Below are 18,883 nucleotides of genomic sequence, written 5' to 3' on the forward strand. Positions count from 1 at the left end.
GATAGTATATTGCAAAATGAAATTATGCAGTATTTGAATATGAGTGAGAAATAAATAATGCAAATAATTTTAAATATATTGTATACTATAGAAAATATAGCTTCAAAGTATTTCTCAATCTTAAGTGGAATAATTTAATCGTAAAAAATGTATTAGTTGTAAGTCAATCAAATTACCTGCTTGTCGTTTGGAGACTCGTAATATAACATATTTTTAACCAAGTGGTTTACTCATAGATTACCCACTTTGTTATGTCAATCACTATACAATTACCTCAGACATATATTCCTTAGTAGATTTGATATAATAAAAATCGATTTTTAGCTGAATCATAATAATAATTTAATAATTTAATAAATTGTAGATAGTACGATTTATCTACATAAAACCCGGTACATTATTTAAGTAGTATAAAATAAATACAATCTAATAAATAACCAAAATATATTATTTATGTAATAGGGTACTAAAATATCAAAAAAGTTTAAAACAAAAAAGCTTATGTTATAAAAAGCTATGATCGAAGATGCTAATTTTTTCTTAAAGACTTTTTAAATCAATGTCTGTTTAGTACGTTCAACATCAATAATGTTAAATTTAAGTTTTTTAGCACTTTCCATGGCAAACGATAAATATTGAGCCGGGTATGAGTGAATTATCGAGAAAGTATGTACGATTTAACAGTAATGGTAATTAACCTCATGTACAACAAACACGTTACAGTACGCTACGTCTGTTTACATGTGTTTTACGTGATTTGCTTATAAACATCCATAAGTATTATGGTTACGGGTCTGGGACAATGACAAAGACAACAATCAAACGATACACGTCATTAAGTGTATGGAACGAATATCATTTCAATCCAAAAAGTTTTTGTCTAGTTATAAAAAATTGCATCATGAACTTATATTTCCACATCAACGCTGTCATATTTAACAGTGTGTGTATGTCACATCAGAAATATCGTTTAAATGTTTCCGAGCGAGGGAAAAAAAAAATAACGTAAGAAAATTAATATCATTATAACGCGGCGACGAATTTAACTGTAAACTAAAAACATATTGTACTGCGTAATAAATATTAATTAACCATTTTCCAAGATAAAATTATTTTTCCGTCATGTTACTAATAATTTACTTAATAATGAAATGAAAATTGTACCGGGGAGAACGATTGGAAAGAAAAAAGTTACCCAGAGGATGATGGTGTTTAATAAAATGTGACATTACAAATCTAATATTTTTACGTAATACATTTCATTAGTAAATTTCAAAAATTATTTCAAAACTTTTTTGTAAGTAATTAAATATAAAACTTGTTTAGTTTTTTTTTTTTTTTTATTTTGGAAAAAAGTATATGCGCAATAATATATGTGATACCCCGTTTAAATTTACAGAATTGACAGTATACATTTTGAAAGTATTTTCAGTGCATAGAGCCGATAGTACACACTAAAAGTGACAATCGTTTATTTCATTAGTATTTTTGTATCTATAAAATATGCATTGGATATGTACGTTTATTTTGAAATGTATAATGTACTTTTGAATTATTATCACCGGATTTTGTATTATAAAAATTTAATTTCAAATACTTTTTTACAAATAACTAATTATTTGGATCTATATTAAAATAAAAAATATAAGTAAACTAGCATAAGATATCATTTTCATTGACTTGTTCTGCGATTATTTCTCTCACATCAATTTTTCGTAATATATATGAAGCAAAATCACACAATGAACATTTACAATAAGAAAGCAATATAAAAATATGTGACTTTAAATTAATATAATTGGTTGAATTTTTTGTAATATCTATACTAGTGCTGCTAAAAATATAGACTGTTTATGATAATCAGTCTCGAATGGTCGCCGATTCATAACTACAATAAAAATGTAAATCATCGAAGTACTAATAAGATAGTTGACAAGATAACTATCATTTAAGTCATAATATATAGTACTACTCGGCTACACTATACCGTGTATTTCGATATTTCTGTAATGATGTGCATCATTCAATTGTAAAATACTGCAAATATTTTATAATAATGTATAAATGTATACTACTCATATGTACGTAATTTTAAACCATTTGAAATAAATAAATAACGGTCTTTTCGATATCCGCACGGACAACACAATCAAACAATAAAGAATAATCTTCCAAAGGACCGGTCCACGGTCCATGCCACCAAAAGTCCCTATATAACAGGGACATACAACCCACCCCTGGACTCTTGATCATAGATCGTCAGTACATGCGCACTGATCGTAAAATTAATGGAGCAGCTCTCTATCTTTTGTCGTCTGTACATGCACACCGATCATACGATTAACGAGACAATTTATACGTGCGATTTATTTGACTTTTAATATTCATCCATTCGATTTGTGTTTCTCCGTACGAATGTTGAAGAATTCCGGCTCCGGTGCATTAAATCCTGCATTTGTCTTTTTTTTCAACCTCGCATCAATATCTGAAGGTATACGGAAAACAAGTATAACTTTATTTAGCTTGGCATACTGTACAATTTTCACGATCAGCTCTCGAACTTTTACCACCATAAGAGCCCTCCCTTAAATAAGGAGGAAGGTAACAACTCTTAATACATTATATAAAACCACCATCTTTATATACCACCTCATTCATACACTCTACCATTACTATTATTTTGTATTTTTGGGTTACTACATTTCAGAATATGCACCGTTTAATTCTCAGTTTATCATCCAACTACTTAGAAAGGATGCTTGATCGAAGTTCAACCAAAATGAACGTGAACTGATAACGAACAAGACTATACGATATCATTGATTTAGTGGAACCTATAGTCTACCGATTAAGGTAAATCGTTGCCATGAAAAAATAACATTATGCCGCTATCGTAACAAATTTTCACATAGTCATACAAACCATTTTTATGGAATCGGTATGTGATGAGAAGGAGAAAAAACACGTTTTATTGTAATCATAGGTAAACGATGTTCCGTCGGTAAATGTCTAACGCTAATACACTTTTACAAAACTACATACAAAATTTAATTGTAAACTTCTAAAAAAAACCCGGTTTTTATATTTTTTGAAGCGAAAATAATTACAAAGAAAACTTTTGTTTAATTGGTTTATCCAGGAGTACACCGAAATAATTACCAAGTCACTTTAAGCAGGCTTTCCACTGGCTTAATATGGAGAAGTAAGTTTCTCAAGTTGAAATTATCTGAACCGAGAGCTTCTATAATATATTTTTCAATAACAATTTATTCAATTTTTGTTTTAAATACTTAGTGCCACTTATTGGTTCGTAAAAACCGTACCTATGAAATGAGGTGAACATTAATTTCATGGGTTAACGCAGTTATTTACGGTGACATTGATTACAGTCATATTAATTTATTGCAAACCGAATAGTTTTGAAGTATTATAGAAGTGATTGTTATTAAAAGCGATATTAATTATATGGAAATACATCGCTATTGGTGTTGATTTTACGGAATCGGTAATATCCAACCGTCAACCATCATGATTTAAAATGTTATACTGCCAAAAAATCAATCCGGAAGTCGAGTATAAACCGACCCTAATCTTAACTGAACAAAAAATCAAATATTGTAATTTAATAAGACATGACTTCCGAAGTTCACACGTACTAAACAAAACAACAGCTGCCATGTCTTACCACTAAAAGGAATTTCTTAGAAAAAACTCTCTGTGCGACGAATCTCATTTTTTGTTATTATATGAATTGATCAAAGATTTTTAATTGACTGTACAAGAAGAAATAAAATAATTGTTAAAAGGCTGGAGAAATTCTAGAAAAGGTAATATTCATAATCAATATTATTTGAAACAATGAATAAATATTTCAAAAACATTTCTTGTATTGTTAATACTTTACTACTCAAAAACAGTATGTGATATAATTTTTATTATATTTATCGTAATAATTTTTGAGTACACAAAAAATCGATTTCAAACTGTCAAAAAATCAAATCTAATACATTTATCAAAATCGATTTTCACTATGTGATCAGAGATATTTTTCGTAAAGAATTTGATATTTATAAAAAAATCTTAAAAGAGGAGTCTAAGGAAATCGAACATTCATGATTACCTCAATAAGCATTTTGTATTGTACTTGAAGTATTTTACAAGTTCATTATTTAGTCATTACATTTATAGCAGCATACATTTATCATTAATGATTTTAAATAATATTTTATGATAATACAATAAATTAAATAAAAACACCAATTTCTGATGCATACATATTAAGAGAAAAATCATTATTTAGGGATCTTATAAAAAAGGAAAAAAAAATTAAACCTATTACAGAACTCTGTGGTACGTAAGCAATCTTCGACTTGCATAATTGTAATATTAATTTCTTTAAACAAAAGTAAAAATAAACAAACGTACGACTGATTGCTGTTATAAAGTGCCATAAGATATTTTCATTTCACATAACAGACGTTATAGATTTTCAAACAATAAAAATAACTAATATACAAAATCATATAGAACAACCGATGACTTCAATAATTGAATCAATTATAATTATTGTCAGAGCCAACAAATTGTAGAGTTAAACAGTAAAGTAAACAATGAGACATCTACGCGGTGAAAAAAATCATCACCTAGTACAATTTACGCACTTTAGTCCCTCACTCCGTGCGTAATAGATAAAAAGAGACTCTGTATTGGCTTCGAGACTCATTTGGATCCGGGACGTATCCCGTCGTCGATCTCTTCGGATAGGTTCATACACATCGTTCGACGCTGAATACCATATTTTTACACCTCACTTGGACGTATTAACGTCTATTAACACATGAGTATATGCGATGCTGAACTTTGTACGTATATAATCCTATTATAATACGGTGTTGGTCTTTGTGTTTTTGCAGAAAACGTATTAAACAGAATACGTTAGCGTGTTGTTTCAGCTCTCAAGTGGCCAAAGCACATACAACCAAAATTTATGCACCGTAGTTATATACGATGTACATCAGGGATAGGGTGGGTAACAATCATACGTTAAGACCATGACCATTTTAAACGTGTACACCGCCAACTTTGCGGAACGTTGTGGAGATGGTTTAATTAAATTTTCACGACGCTTTGTGAACTTCCTGCAAAGTCTATTTTTTTAATTAACCAAACGTGCTGACTTCTCTAGAACATTTTATTATTTTGTTTTTATTCAAATTGCCCTGTACACACGTAGACGTGTAATGCGCATAATGTTACCTGCCATTTGAATGTATGCATTAGCTGGGCAGATGTGGAACCAGTGGTTGGAGGAAAGGGATCGTTAAGACCGGCGCAATAGTCTTAAACAAGGTTTGCACACCGTATATACGGTTATAGGTGTTTTATTTAAAAACACCAGAACGATAAGTTCTTGATCCATGATTAAATTTGTTTACCCATTCTTTCTCTCTCTCTCTCTTTCTCTCATTTTTCCATCTGCATGTACGTTGATATCGAATAAAGGAAATAAAACCTACCTTTTCGAAAGATATGCAGAGCAAAGTACACGTACACGAACGCTGCACGTAAACGTAGTGGCGTTAAAAATGAAACCGTTATACATATATCACGTGGAGTTGGATGATAATTAATGCGTTTGAAAAAATGAAAAGTAAAAAATAGGAGTTTTAACGAATCGCTTGCAATTTAATTATTACGATGAAAAAACTAAATAAAAGGATTCAGAAAACGAGCGTTGGGCACTCGTCTCGTTTCGATCACCAAAGATGCTTGCCAGTATATTACGTTGTTGTATTGGAGTTCGAAAAGAATGATGGTTTCTTTACTACACATCTCGGTTTACAGCATTATTATTATTGTATAACGTTTGTAATGACTGATCATTGAACCGTATTGACTTTTACAATTACGTACACGGTACATCGCCCAACAATTATATTTTTTAGAAAAATTAAAAAAAATTTAAATTTCTGAAAATAAAAACATTTTGTAAAACTATAATAGTAACATAAGTATTCAGCATCGTTTTTAGTTACGATTAAATATATTAATCTTAAATTACGTTCGTTGTAATACTTAAAAGTTTTTCTGCAACTATGTTTATGAACGATACATTTCTAAGAGTTCTAAGAATTGTTGCATCGCATCATTAAATTCATGGTAAAATAAACATTTATAATTCGAATACATTATATAGTAATTATATGTTAATACTATTTATGTGTTACCATTTTATTATAATCTGTTAATAGACACTTACGCACGAAAGTAACAATATTGCATATTTGAAACGCCGTGTTAAGTTGGTGTTCCGTAAACATTACTTTGTTTTTTTATTCCTATAATCGTCACTGATTGTATTGAACTCACCATTAATTATCATTAACTATAATAATTTCACGATTTTTTTTCCCCCCAATTTATTCTAAGCTCAATCTCTTTAGCCTCGTAAAAAATGATTTAGAACAAGCGGTTCTCAACATTGTTGTCAACAACAATCTTGAACAAGCGGCCGCGGCGGGTGATATCGGGCCTATGCAGGCGCGACTGTGAGCGGTACCGATCGTAACCACTTTACCAGCGACCGCTCAAACAAGCGCGCCGGAAAGGTTTCGTAAGTATTGGCCCTGAAAAGGGCAGTTTTAATTTCGGTGAATAGATCCACGAATCTCGGAGCCCCGCGTGTAAGTGCCGCTGGAGCCGAATTTGTGGTTGTCGTATTCGTCGGTGTTTTCACGGTCGCGATTGCTGCAACCACCGTGCAGTCGTCGACGTAGTTTTCGTTCTCGTCGTAGCCGTTACCGTTGACGCCGTGATCTCTGCAATCGTCGTCGTCGTTATTGCCGCATCACCATAATTACTGCAGCCGTCGTCGTAATCGCCGTTGGGTGCTTCTATTCTTCCTACCTTGATATTTTTAGATATTGATAGTGTTGAATAGAAGAATGGAGTAGCGATGCTCGAAAAAATGACCGATATTTATACCTAATCGAACAACGACACTTCATTCTCATTCGTCGGTTTCCTATCTCTCCCGTAGACGATGTTATTTGTGGCCCTGAAAAGGATCGTTTTACTATAAATGTGCTCCGTTACACGTTACATTCTTATCGTTTTTCAAACTTAATCTTGTTAAATATCGATTATGTTGATTTATTCCATATAAATCAAATATTGGTTCATCAATCCTCAACTATTTTATGGGTTTTATTAATAATAATTAAAAACATAAGATATGATATATCACTACTATGAAAACAAATAAAGCAATCATCGGTTTTAATATATATCTGTTAAATTATAGCGATGAATCTGGTACACTAATCCGTTGGCTTTTATTAATTCTATCAGCTTTATAACTTAATCTAACGAAATTATCATACAATATTTATTTTTAACATAATTACATTATTAATTACATTAATAAATTATAATCAGATATATTAATGTAATATTTTATCTTTTTTATAACCGATATAAATATAAATTCAACGAAAAATTCTATATCTACTAAAACTAAAATGTAATTATAGAGTTTCATTTGCATTGCTATCGAATAGTATTGTTAAATTTTAATGTAAATAAAACAAAAACTTTAATTGACCTACTTAAAAAAAAAAATCTGCGTTACATAATTTCTGTAATATATATGGGATTAGTGAAACTAAACTTATTTACCTGCTAAGCCGGTTAAATATAATAAAATCAGTTCTAACTTCGATTTCGTAATCGATTGGAATCTAATTAGATCATTTTCTATCTTATTATTATACCATTGAATGAATAAAGGACAATATGCTCAAAATATGAAATTATTCTAATTCTTTATCTGAATGACTTATTCGATCTCCATATTTTGAAAATCATTTTCCTAATACACAATAAATATCGTTAATGTAGAAAAAATTAAGAGGCTATAAAAGAAATAAAAACTTATGTCAATAATTCCTCTTTACTAGGCACGGAGTCAGGATGAGTGACATTCCCATTCCTCCTTCTCCTCCCCTGTTGTTCGAATTAAAATTCATTGTTTCATTTTTTCGTGTGTTAAATTTCAATATTTTGTGTTTATATAATTTCCATTTTGAAAAAAAAAACGACAAAATAGTTTGAACTTTTTTAATAAAATATTTAAAACCACTGAAAGTCAAGTAAGCTAACTTGGAAATCTCAGACGGAATTAACAAACTCCAAAATTGTCTAAACTTTAGCCTCTAAAGTAATGAAAAACAGGGAATGTTCTCGAACTAAATCTTTTGAAGCACATTTTAAAATTATGCTTTTTATTCCCTTTCTTGATAAATAACTATACAGTTTAGAAACTATTGTCGATGAAAATGTTATGTCAATTTATGGTTTGGACGTAGTAATATAATAAAATCCATTTTGATGATGAATACAAATTAGTAAATAAAACAAAAAATGTGATTAATCAATTTAGTTGCTTATGAAATAAGTAAACCTAGAATCTTAATTGATTGATACATTTGATCTTTACATAATTATTATTTACAAGACAAACCATTATTTTCGTTGAATTTAGAAGCTTTCAAATGATTTCTCCCAGACTGCTTTTTCTAGAAAATTTACATTATTTTACCCGCTACAGGTGTCATAGCTTAACGGAATTTGCCATCACTATAATAAATCAAATAATGGATGATGTCGAAAATAGTAGAAAAATGATTAAATGGACTGTCATTATTGCATGTTCATCAAGATGTCATTATAAACCATAATAAAGATGTAAATATACTTGCTCGATCAAACACAAGATTGGAATTTTTCATCTGATTCATACTTACCAAATGTTATATTTATTTTTAAATGTTTATAATACATTTTTTTTATGAAAAGATATTTTATAAGATAAATGTGGATTTTAAATTTTATCTGAAACAATTGAATAAAGGAAATTCAATGCCGTTTACGAAAAAAAGTATTCATTGATAAGGAATTGTATTATTGTATTGTTTAAAATTGTACATGCATGTATATGCATATAAATTAAAAACTCATTATTTACCAGCAGGTATCTAAATATGTATTCTTTTTCGTTACCCTCACCTTTCGTTAACGTGAGCTGGAACCACGGCGGTTATTTACTTCCGAAAATAAAATTATAAACACGGGTTGCCATTTAAAGCAATCATAAACCCTAAACATCGAGGTGATAAAATACAATTATAATGTGTGTTGGAATATAATAACTTATTACATTTCAACTCATTATTAAAAGTATATTCCACCAAAAAAAAATCTCTACTCTCAACGATTCCTATGATGAAATTATTCTCTACCAAAATGTTGACGAAAAATCTATGACTTTTTCTAATTATTACCATATCTGTTATAATATTGAGATTCCGTCGTGCGCATAATGATGGTGTCTTTTGAACTCTTCATTGATAACGGAACATAAATCGGCATACGTGCACACTTTATGACCCAGTAAACTGGACTGAAAACGCATGTTTAATTATGTTGTAATCATTAACGGTGGTAGCATAGCCATGCTTGGTTTTCATTATTATAACGACATTATTATTATTACTATTAGTATTTTCTCTCGTACCGTTCGTGCACGCTGAAGCCAGATTGAACCTTCTCCGAGGAAACATTTATTCAAAATGGTCAAAGGGATACACGGTAAGAAGCAAAGAAGAAATAAAATTAAAGTAAAAATTAACGACGGCAGCTTTTACGATTGCGTTGTGGAAAATAAAAGAGAAAAAATATTGTTTGTCGCGGCACTAAGCATCCGTTGGAATACGTACGACATGTTCTCCATCTCCGTGTTCAACTCAATTCTAATCTCCAAGAACCTCCCCCCCCCTATCACCTTCTGTGCCACTACTCGGTGCCAAAAATTAAAATGTTTGATACGCGCGCACGCATCCGACTGTGGCATATTAACACAACGAGACGAGAAGCTTTCCGAAACGCGTTAAAACGTTTCCATTTCGTGTTTTAACGCGTTTTCTAGATGTCTTTATAGTGCCAAGAATCTACCATACAGCGCAATATGTTCTAATCGATCATCGCGTACACCACGAAATCTGTTTGGATTTCGTCGGCTTCATCATCGGTGTCTTACCGTAAACATCAAGCAACGGACGGATTAAAACGTACCCTGGAACGATAATATTATTATGTCATAATTTGACGATACCAGACGCAACGATAAACATAAGCAATCTAGTGATAATTAATACTGATGAACGAATAGCCCTTGCGTGTGATGGGCTCCACCGGCATTTGGTCTTATAATGACAATTATTAGTTTTTGGCTTTCATTCCATAGATGGTGTTACTTAAAATTTTAATGTGGAATATCAGTACCCAGCAACTGTTTTATTTACAACTGATCATTTCTTTATTATTCACACACGTTTTATACAATGTTCTTAATATTATATGTGATTAAGAACAATCCCTTATGAAAAAGCTAGTTTCGGTATGACTGTGGTTTACGTGCATAGAACCAATTTAATAAAATGTTCAACTATTCATTTTTTTTTTTAATACAAGAAACGCAACTACGATTTTATACGTTCTAAAAATGTCGACCAGTATCTTGACAATTTATAATCAGTATTCAATAATTTATAAATAAATTTGTATACCAAGAAATATAACTACTATACATAGTATATGTATTATATCATACGAATAAATTTAGACCTAGAGTCACGTTATAGAGTAAAGAACACCAAATTCTGAATGAATAACATTTTTAACTTCACTATTTCAAAACTAATATTACAATTTTAATTTCAATTTAAAGTCATAAATGGTTTACTTGATGGGTGTTCTATTTGCATTTACTTGCACCTCGATCCCATACAGTTCTATGAAAAATAACGTTTTTTGTTTTCATTTGAATTTTATATTTATTTTTTTTTTTCAATTTATTCAACATACTTAATATTTTCACAATAGTAATTTTAAATTTTAAATTGTAAATTAGATTGTATTATATAACCAATTTGGAATCGACGGTATATAATAGGACATTATGACAACTTAAACGTAGACGTTAAAAGTAAAAAATTTAAGTCCTCTGGTCGATTAATATTTCCTAAAAAATAATATAAACAACTTACTTGTGATTTCAAGGCAAACGCATACACATATACTTGATTCCCGTAGCTGTAGAATTTTGATACATTGATCGAGGGCGGAAATATTTTTATGCGGCTAATACATTTGGCTTAACCATAATGCCACCAAACAATATTCCGAACAAACGAAATAACTTCCCTTTCTTTTTAGTTTCTTAGTTGTACACTAGCATCGAGAATTACTTTTTCCGAGAGTTTTATTATTACTGACAACTTATTATAAAATTTGGCATACATAAAATTACGATGTTTCAAAGGCGTGAAAATGTAATCGCTCGGTGTCCGTAGACATTTTTAAAACGTCAATGCTTATACAGTCGCAACAATTTATGTCACACTTCGATTATCTATTATTGGTGTTCGGCTGAAATTAAAACAGTCAGAAAATAAAATAAAATAGATCGAAAAATTCGAGAAAAATAAATGTTTGTGAAATACTTTTTCCCTGTTTCTTGCAGTCTCGGTAAATCATTAATTTAATGGTATTTCCGATCTAATATAAACAACTGAACTTAACAAATTAATAAATTAAACGGCAGTATAACTTTATTTGGCAAACTTGTTAACAACATTTAACATGCCTGCAACTCGAAACCAAGAAAAGCGTACTTTAAATATTAATCGCATTGCCGTAGCTCCGTGGTCTGGTTAATATTATTATTTTCAAAACATTGAATTGCACGTAAATGTTTTGTTCACCATTGTATTACAGATTAAATTTTGTTGGTCTTCATTAATAAAATGAAAATTAACATTAAACATTATATACACCGTTCAATTGTACGCAAAGTATATCATCCAGGATTCTAAAGTCATTTTATGTTTATGATCTTTTAGAAGTGTAAAACATATATAAATATAACATGACGCGAATGAGGATCCAGGTGATTTTGAACAAAATTAAAAATTATAGGTTAAATTAAAAAGAAAAACTAAGACTATTTTTTTCTCATTTACATGCTTGTTTTATTATAAGCTTTTAATAAGTAATTATTTATACTTTGTTACGGAAAGTCTATTATAATACGCTGACGAAATTACGTGAATTATTTTCAACACGCGTAATTATTATGACTTTTATGAAAATGTGTATAGGTACATCCGACTTTTAGACATTCAATGTTAGTTTACACTTTTGTGAGTTTTTTGAGATTGATATCGAAAATAGTGATTCAAGGACGAACTAAGCCAATCGTTTTGTTGGAAGCTACTGAATTATTAAGTTTATATAAGAATAAGTTCATACTGATAATCACTTGGTTCAAAATGTTAATATTTGATTCTATAGACGAAGAAGTTTTTCAATAAAAAGGACGGTTTAGAAACGTAATTACGATTTTAGTTCAATGTATTTGAAAAAAAATCGCACTGGTTCACTGTTGCATTTATATAACTCATAATATCTCACTGAAAATATTCTGAAATTTAAATAAAAATAATAATATGTCAAACGCATATCGTTTGAAAAACTTAAAATGAAATCTGTTTTTTTTTTTTTTTGCTTTGTTTTTAATAACGCCGATCTATCGTTCTATTGTATTTCGTCTATGTAAACGCCGTTTTTCGAAAAAAAAAATATATACCAGACAATATATTATAATGAAATATATATGTATATAACGTATCTATATAGATCCTATATTATCTCTCGGATACTCTGTGTGTGTATGTGTGTTGAGTAGTCGAGCTATACAATGTGATATGCGGTAGCCGATAAAGGTATATGAATAGAAAAAAAAATAACAAAATGAAAAAATAAAACTGCTTTATAAATCAATTTCACTTGGGGCTGTGCACTAGCTATGTACGCAAACAGAGAATCGTATTGTTAAACGTTGTATAGTTACTTTGTCATCATATGATTCTGCCACAAGTTCCACTGCCCCTTACCAATCACTACCATCATCACCACACAGGCTCTCCAAACGTATTGCATAATTATTAATATAATCTTATACACACGAAGTTTGGACTTACGTGAAAGCTTCGGCAATCGCCCGATCTACACACTTTACAATAACATAAGTATACAACACGGAAAAAACGACGAACAATATTAACCATGTGAATGCAGTGTACGCATATACGGCAAAAGTATTTCGGACCAGATAAATACCGGAGAGCAGTTGCGTATAATTGCCGGGGACGGAGGTTGGAGGTTTAATTCAAAAAAATTCGAACGGATAGAAAGAGTGAGACACTTTTAGAGGATCGATAAAAGAACGCCGACGACGGCTATTATGATGTTAGAGAAAATGTGATGTGCACCGACAACAGCTGATTGGAAAATTGTTGAGCTCACATGGATATTCAGAACGAAATGCGAGAGCGAAACGATAAATATAATTTATACAGATTCACCCTGGTCGGATTTAAATTATCGGTTCGACATAAAAATAAAAAATAAAAACGAAAATAATAATAATAAATAAACAGCGGAGAGCGGCAGTGATTTATCGGTAGGAAAAAAGAAATACCAGAAAAACAATTTCACCGGATGTAATACAGTTTTTTTAACGATCATTCGCGTACTGCTCTCCCCCCACCGTCAACCTTGCCTATAAATTAAGAGCCCTACACCGTGATGAGAGGAAGGGCAGGATGGATACGAGGGCGCCGAAAATAACCTGTTGCTTTATTCGCCCACTGCGATGACGGGAGGATTTGAATTTCATCATAATCTTGTGGAACCCATTCCACGGTACCCTCACCGCACGCGCACGTACGTGTAGTGCAATCTTCGGGTAATAATATTTTACGATCGCGTTCCTTGCGCACGCACAAACCGCGCTGAATAATACCTGCGCCCATTGTATATGCCGTACGACGATTTTATTCGATTACGGCCGTTTTTAATTGAATTTCCCAGTGATAAATTTATAATCCGAACAGAAATAAAGGCTATCGGCCGGCTACCCCATTGCTCGACTGCTAACCAACCCTCACTTCCACGCACACCGCGGCCACCGAGACGCGAGATATACAATATACGATCCAGGTACCAACGCACCAGCACGATATCACATTCCCTACCCCCTCGGGTCAGACAGTGGCGTGAGCAAGGGTTCAATGAAGTAGCCAAGTATTCGTCAACAAGATCTGAACTCAATTGCGACGAATTCGTTGTCAAAAGCTAGCCAGTTAGCTTTGTTTCTATTTATTCGGTAATCGAATGTCGTTGGGCGGGTGTTGTTATACATATATACGAAATATAATAAGTTAAACTCATTATTTAAAAAGTAGTAAAGGATAAGGAACATCAATATGGATAATAGTTTTTTTTTTTTTTTTTAAGATTAATCATGAGTATGTGTAATTATTATACAAAATATAAAATAAAATTGAAATTTACAATTGAATCGTAACTTAATATATTATCTTTATTCTTTTTATCTCATATTTTTTGTAAGATGATTGAATATTTGTTACCGTTACAGTTATTTAAAATATAAAGAACTTATCTCAGTACTAGGAACAATATCGGATGAATTTGTATATAAGGAACCGTCATCGAAAATTATTTCATCGTACTAGAGCGGCGTAATCATATTATTATTTCTACCAAGACGAATAAAAACACATTTTATATCAATACCACATGCGATTTATGTCCTGTTCATTTTTAAATTGATGAATTAAAATATTGAATTCGCTCGATGATTAATTCGTTAATAATTCGAATCCTTACCAAAGTCGGTGTTTACATTACTCAATGGTGAAATAATATTAATTTGAATGGCCGTGGTCGACAATAATAATTTCGTTCGAATCAAAACTACTACGGTATTATCGTATTGAATGAGGTCCTACTCACGAATCGAGTAACTTACTAAAAAAATAATATATAAAACACTAAGAAAATAATTCAATAATATAGTACGGCGGCACCGGTGATGATCTCGGTTTCTTTTGCACTTCATGGCTTTGGGTTTCGATCGGAGTTTGGTAATAGAAAATTAGATATAAACCGATGGAATTATGTATTAAAAAAAAATAAAAATAAATATGAAAACTAAAACGAGAAGAACAAAGCGAAAACATTCCAAGTATAAAGTATAAAAAAATAAAAGAAAAAACACACTTATAATAATAAACACCAAAACTGTTTACCCTCGAGGATCCTTACCAAAATAAACTTATGGTCTTTTTACAAAGCGTATTTAAACAAACGTACGTATATTTGGAAATCGAACCATCGTGTCCTGCGCAGTCCAATACCTGTATATATGTACTTTACAGTTACACAGCAGTGGGCTTCACATTCACAAAATGTATTATGAATACCACCACTGTAACGATAATTAACAAACCCAATGGGCAACACTTTGCATAACCCTCCGCAGTTAATTAATGGTCATTATAATACACGGATGGAATGTATGTGTACGTGAACTGTGTATCGGAATTCAGCGTCCATCCGTTTGTCCCTTATAAACAAATTAAATATTTAAGTTTTGGTTTCGGACGCACTAGATAATATACAAGAGCGCATTAGCTTTACAAAGGATTTTTGTGGATAAAAATAAACCATCATGCTCTATTACTGTCCTTACTTTTGCCGTATTTTTTTTTTTTTTTCATTCCTAAAATCGATTATAATTATTACTATAGCCATATTGCTTTACAGACACAATATTTTATGGTAGATATAATATAGAAATAATAATGTTACTTAATCGTTTTTTATTTTAATTTATTACGTGTATAATATTATTTATTAATAATTATGATATGATTTAATATTTGATTGATTTCTTCAAATGAATACGGCTATGTTGCTGCATCGTTATGCAGACCGAAGGATTTACAGCAATGTCAATGATAATAATTTCGTAATCGTGTTATCAATTTTAAAATGTTCAAATTTAACGACTGTTTTGGATACGTGCAGAAAAATTATTATTTATAAATCTAAACGTAAAATAAATACTACATTTTATCTTAAAATATATAACACAAAATACGTACTTCAATAAAATGTATACACTGACAATATAACGACAAGTTTGTTTGCGAAAATTCGAGTTGAGCTCCTAGTTAAATTTATTGAGGAAGTTGTAAATTCTCCGTGTTCTTCGTTTAAAATAAATTACGTTTATTTATGTTCCGTTGGTTTTATTGATTTTCTTTTAACATTCAATCATAAAACGTTGCGTAATATAACTTAAAAACAATTAAATGCCGTAAAGGAAGAAAAAATTAAAAATTAACTATATATTCCTAACTAACTTGGAACTTTTGGCCAATTATAAAAATGATTAATAATACAGGTATAAAAATTAAAAAAAAAAAAATTTATTTAAGTCTTAATTTTAAATGTTTAGAATTTTCTTATTTGATCAACTAACTTTTGAGAAGAATAATTATTTTTATCACGAAACCTTGAAATAATAAAAAAACGTCTTATCGGCAAACATTGAATTCGTCTACCAACACTGAAAATCAGACCCAATATATTTATTTGAAAACATTTTTATACGGTTTTACAATAAATCTAATTTAATTAACTTTTTTTTTTCTGTAGAATAATCTTTAAACTATAGAATTTGAAATTGAACATCAACAAATAATTGTTTACCACATTGAATATGCTTCCAAAATCAAATTTCAGTTTATATAGCAATAAAGTTTGGTGAATTAAAATCAAATAAAAACAAATTAAAAAAAAATACAATTTTGCTCAGGATTATATTATATACATGTACATTTCTATGAGGTTCGAACAGGTTTTTCATAAATATCAAACTAAATCTGTAACCGGAATATATTTACATATTGAATAAAAAATAATATTGGTGAGTAAAAAAAAAATAAAATAAATATTGATTCAATATTACTTGGGACCGTATTGCGCTATAGAATCGACGGAAAATGCAACTTTTAGGTATACCGCATCGATGTATTTACGCATATAGTACATATAGTTGATTTTAAATCACAAGAGGACTATTTTTCGTAGTGTTTATTATTGTTTAATATATAATTAAACTTTTTCGATCAAAACGTTGATTTCAGTGTTTGTTACGATATAATTATATTATTTATAATAATAATAATAATAATAAAAACGATAGTTATAATAATAATTATAATAATGATCCTAATAATAATATTAATAATAATAATAATGATGATGATATAACGTAGACGATTACGTGGTGAGAGTATTAAACGGGCACCTGGTGCAGCAGTAATACGCAGCACAAGACCGCTATGGACGCGGCGAACACGTGTGACGTGGCCGCGGCCGCCGACGGTGACGTCTGCAAACACCTGTCCACGGTGGCCTGCTTGACGACGCTGACCGGTTGCCCGTTGAGCTCCAGCGGCGATATGCAATAGTTCTTGCCAGCGAACAGGTCGGCCGACATGTTGCCGAACGGGCGGCCGTCCAGGAATCGAAACAGGTGACAGTCGCACGGGAAGTGATTGCCCACCACGGTGAAGCCATCGGACGTGACCACTGCGAACGCGCCCTGCCCGGGGCTGACCAGCACGTGATTGCCGTTGAACCGCAGATGCTTGATGTGGTTGCCGCGGACCACTGCCAGGCTCTGCACCGAGTCGATCTTGTTGTTCAACACGTTTAGGCTACCAACGTATTTAAGCCCGGCGAAGGCGTCCGTCCGGATCACGCCGAGATCGGAGTCCTGGATGGCCAGCACGTGCACATGGCTCAGCCCTCGGAACGTGTGTGGCTTCAACGACGTAAGGTCCATGAACGACAGCTTCAGCAGTCCCACTGAGTCCATCCCATTGAACGCGTCCGGCTGCAAGTGCCGGATGCCCGACGGTAGTATCAGGTGTTCTACGTTGGTCAGCCCGGAGAACGCGTTAGCGGACACCTGTACACGGATAATCATAAACAACTTGATCACCATGTTTGGACCGAGACGGTGTCACGAGGAGGAAATGCATTTCGTCGCAGCCAAGATGTGTAAGTGCGGTTGAATGGAAAAGGTTATTTTATTTCTCTAATTTCTATCACAGGTACACATCTTAAACTAATTACACGCATTATTTGCACAACAATCATGACTTCAGTCTACGCTACCCTCTATTATTGCTCTTAGTATATACTGTTATACCATCATACCGTCGACAAATGTGTCTCAACATATCTAAAATATATTATACTCTGGAACCCATTTTTCCTAACCAACAACACCCGACGATTGGAAACAGGAATTTTTATAAAAGTCTAACAAACAACAAACACTGATGAATTAATTTATTTCACCAAAAAACGACCAAAAAAATGTTCACGAAACCGAAAAATTCCAAAGATTTTCACGTGAAAAAATGTAGGATAAGTACTGCAAGAAAAAAATAGAATTGTATCGATAAAAAATGTACACAAAAAATATATCAAACGATTTTCACACGAAAAATTCACTTAAAATTCACTTAAAATTCATATAATACAGGTACAAGGTTAAACAGCGATCATCAATCACGGTCAAAAGATAAAACTTCGCCTGGAGCAATATCGAAATTCTAAAAGGTATAGATTTAATTTAAGAGCGTCTCTGCACATAAAGTTATTCAACATTTCCTCCATTCAACTAAAATAAGGACATTTAAAAGAAGAAATTCTGCGGGGGTAATAAGAAAAAACTCTCTTGTTCTGTGTCCATGTAATATGAGGTTGGGTCCCATCAAAAATAAGCATAATCATATGATAATGTTCATTCATGAGGTTGGCCCCCTTGTATTATAAAATTCACTCCGGATCAGTCTGTAAATAAATTTAAAGAATA

General features: G+C 31.5%; 1 protein-coding gene across 2 annotated transcripts in view; it reads right to left on the reverse strand.

The window, feature by feature from the left end:
• Positions 1-17,001: 17,001 nt before the first annotated feature.
• LOC112693357 (leucine-rich repeat-containing protein 70-like) overlaps positions 17,002-18,883 on the reverse strand; it is a 59,036-nt gene continuing 57,154 nt past the window's right edge. For both annotated transcript variants that reach the window (XM_025568374.1, XM_025568384.1), the window contains exon 4: positions 17,002-17,968. In XM_025568374.1, coding sequence (XP_025424159.1) covers positions 17,291-17,968 — 678 coding nt within the window. In that variant the 3' untranslated portion in view covers positions 17,002-17,290. The remainder of the gene's footprint in view (positions 17,969-18,883) is intronic.

This window comes from Sipha flava, unplaced genomic scaffold (genome assembly GCF_003268045.1).
Source record: "Sipha flava isolate LNK unplaced genomic scaffold, YSA_version1 117_pilon_pilon, whole genome shotgun sequence".
Taxonomy (NCBI): Eukaryota; Metazoa; Arthropoda; class Insecta; order Hemiptera; family Aphididae; genus Sipha; species Sipha flava.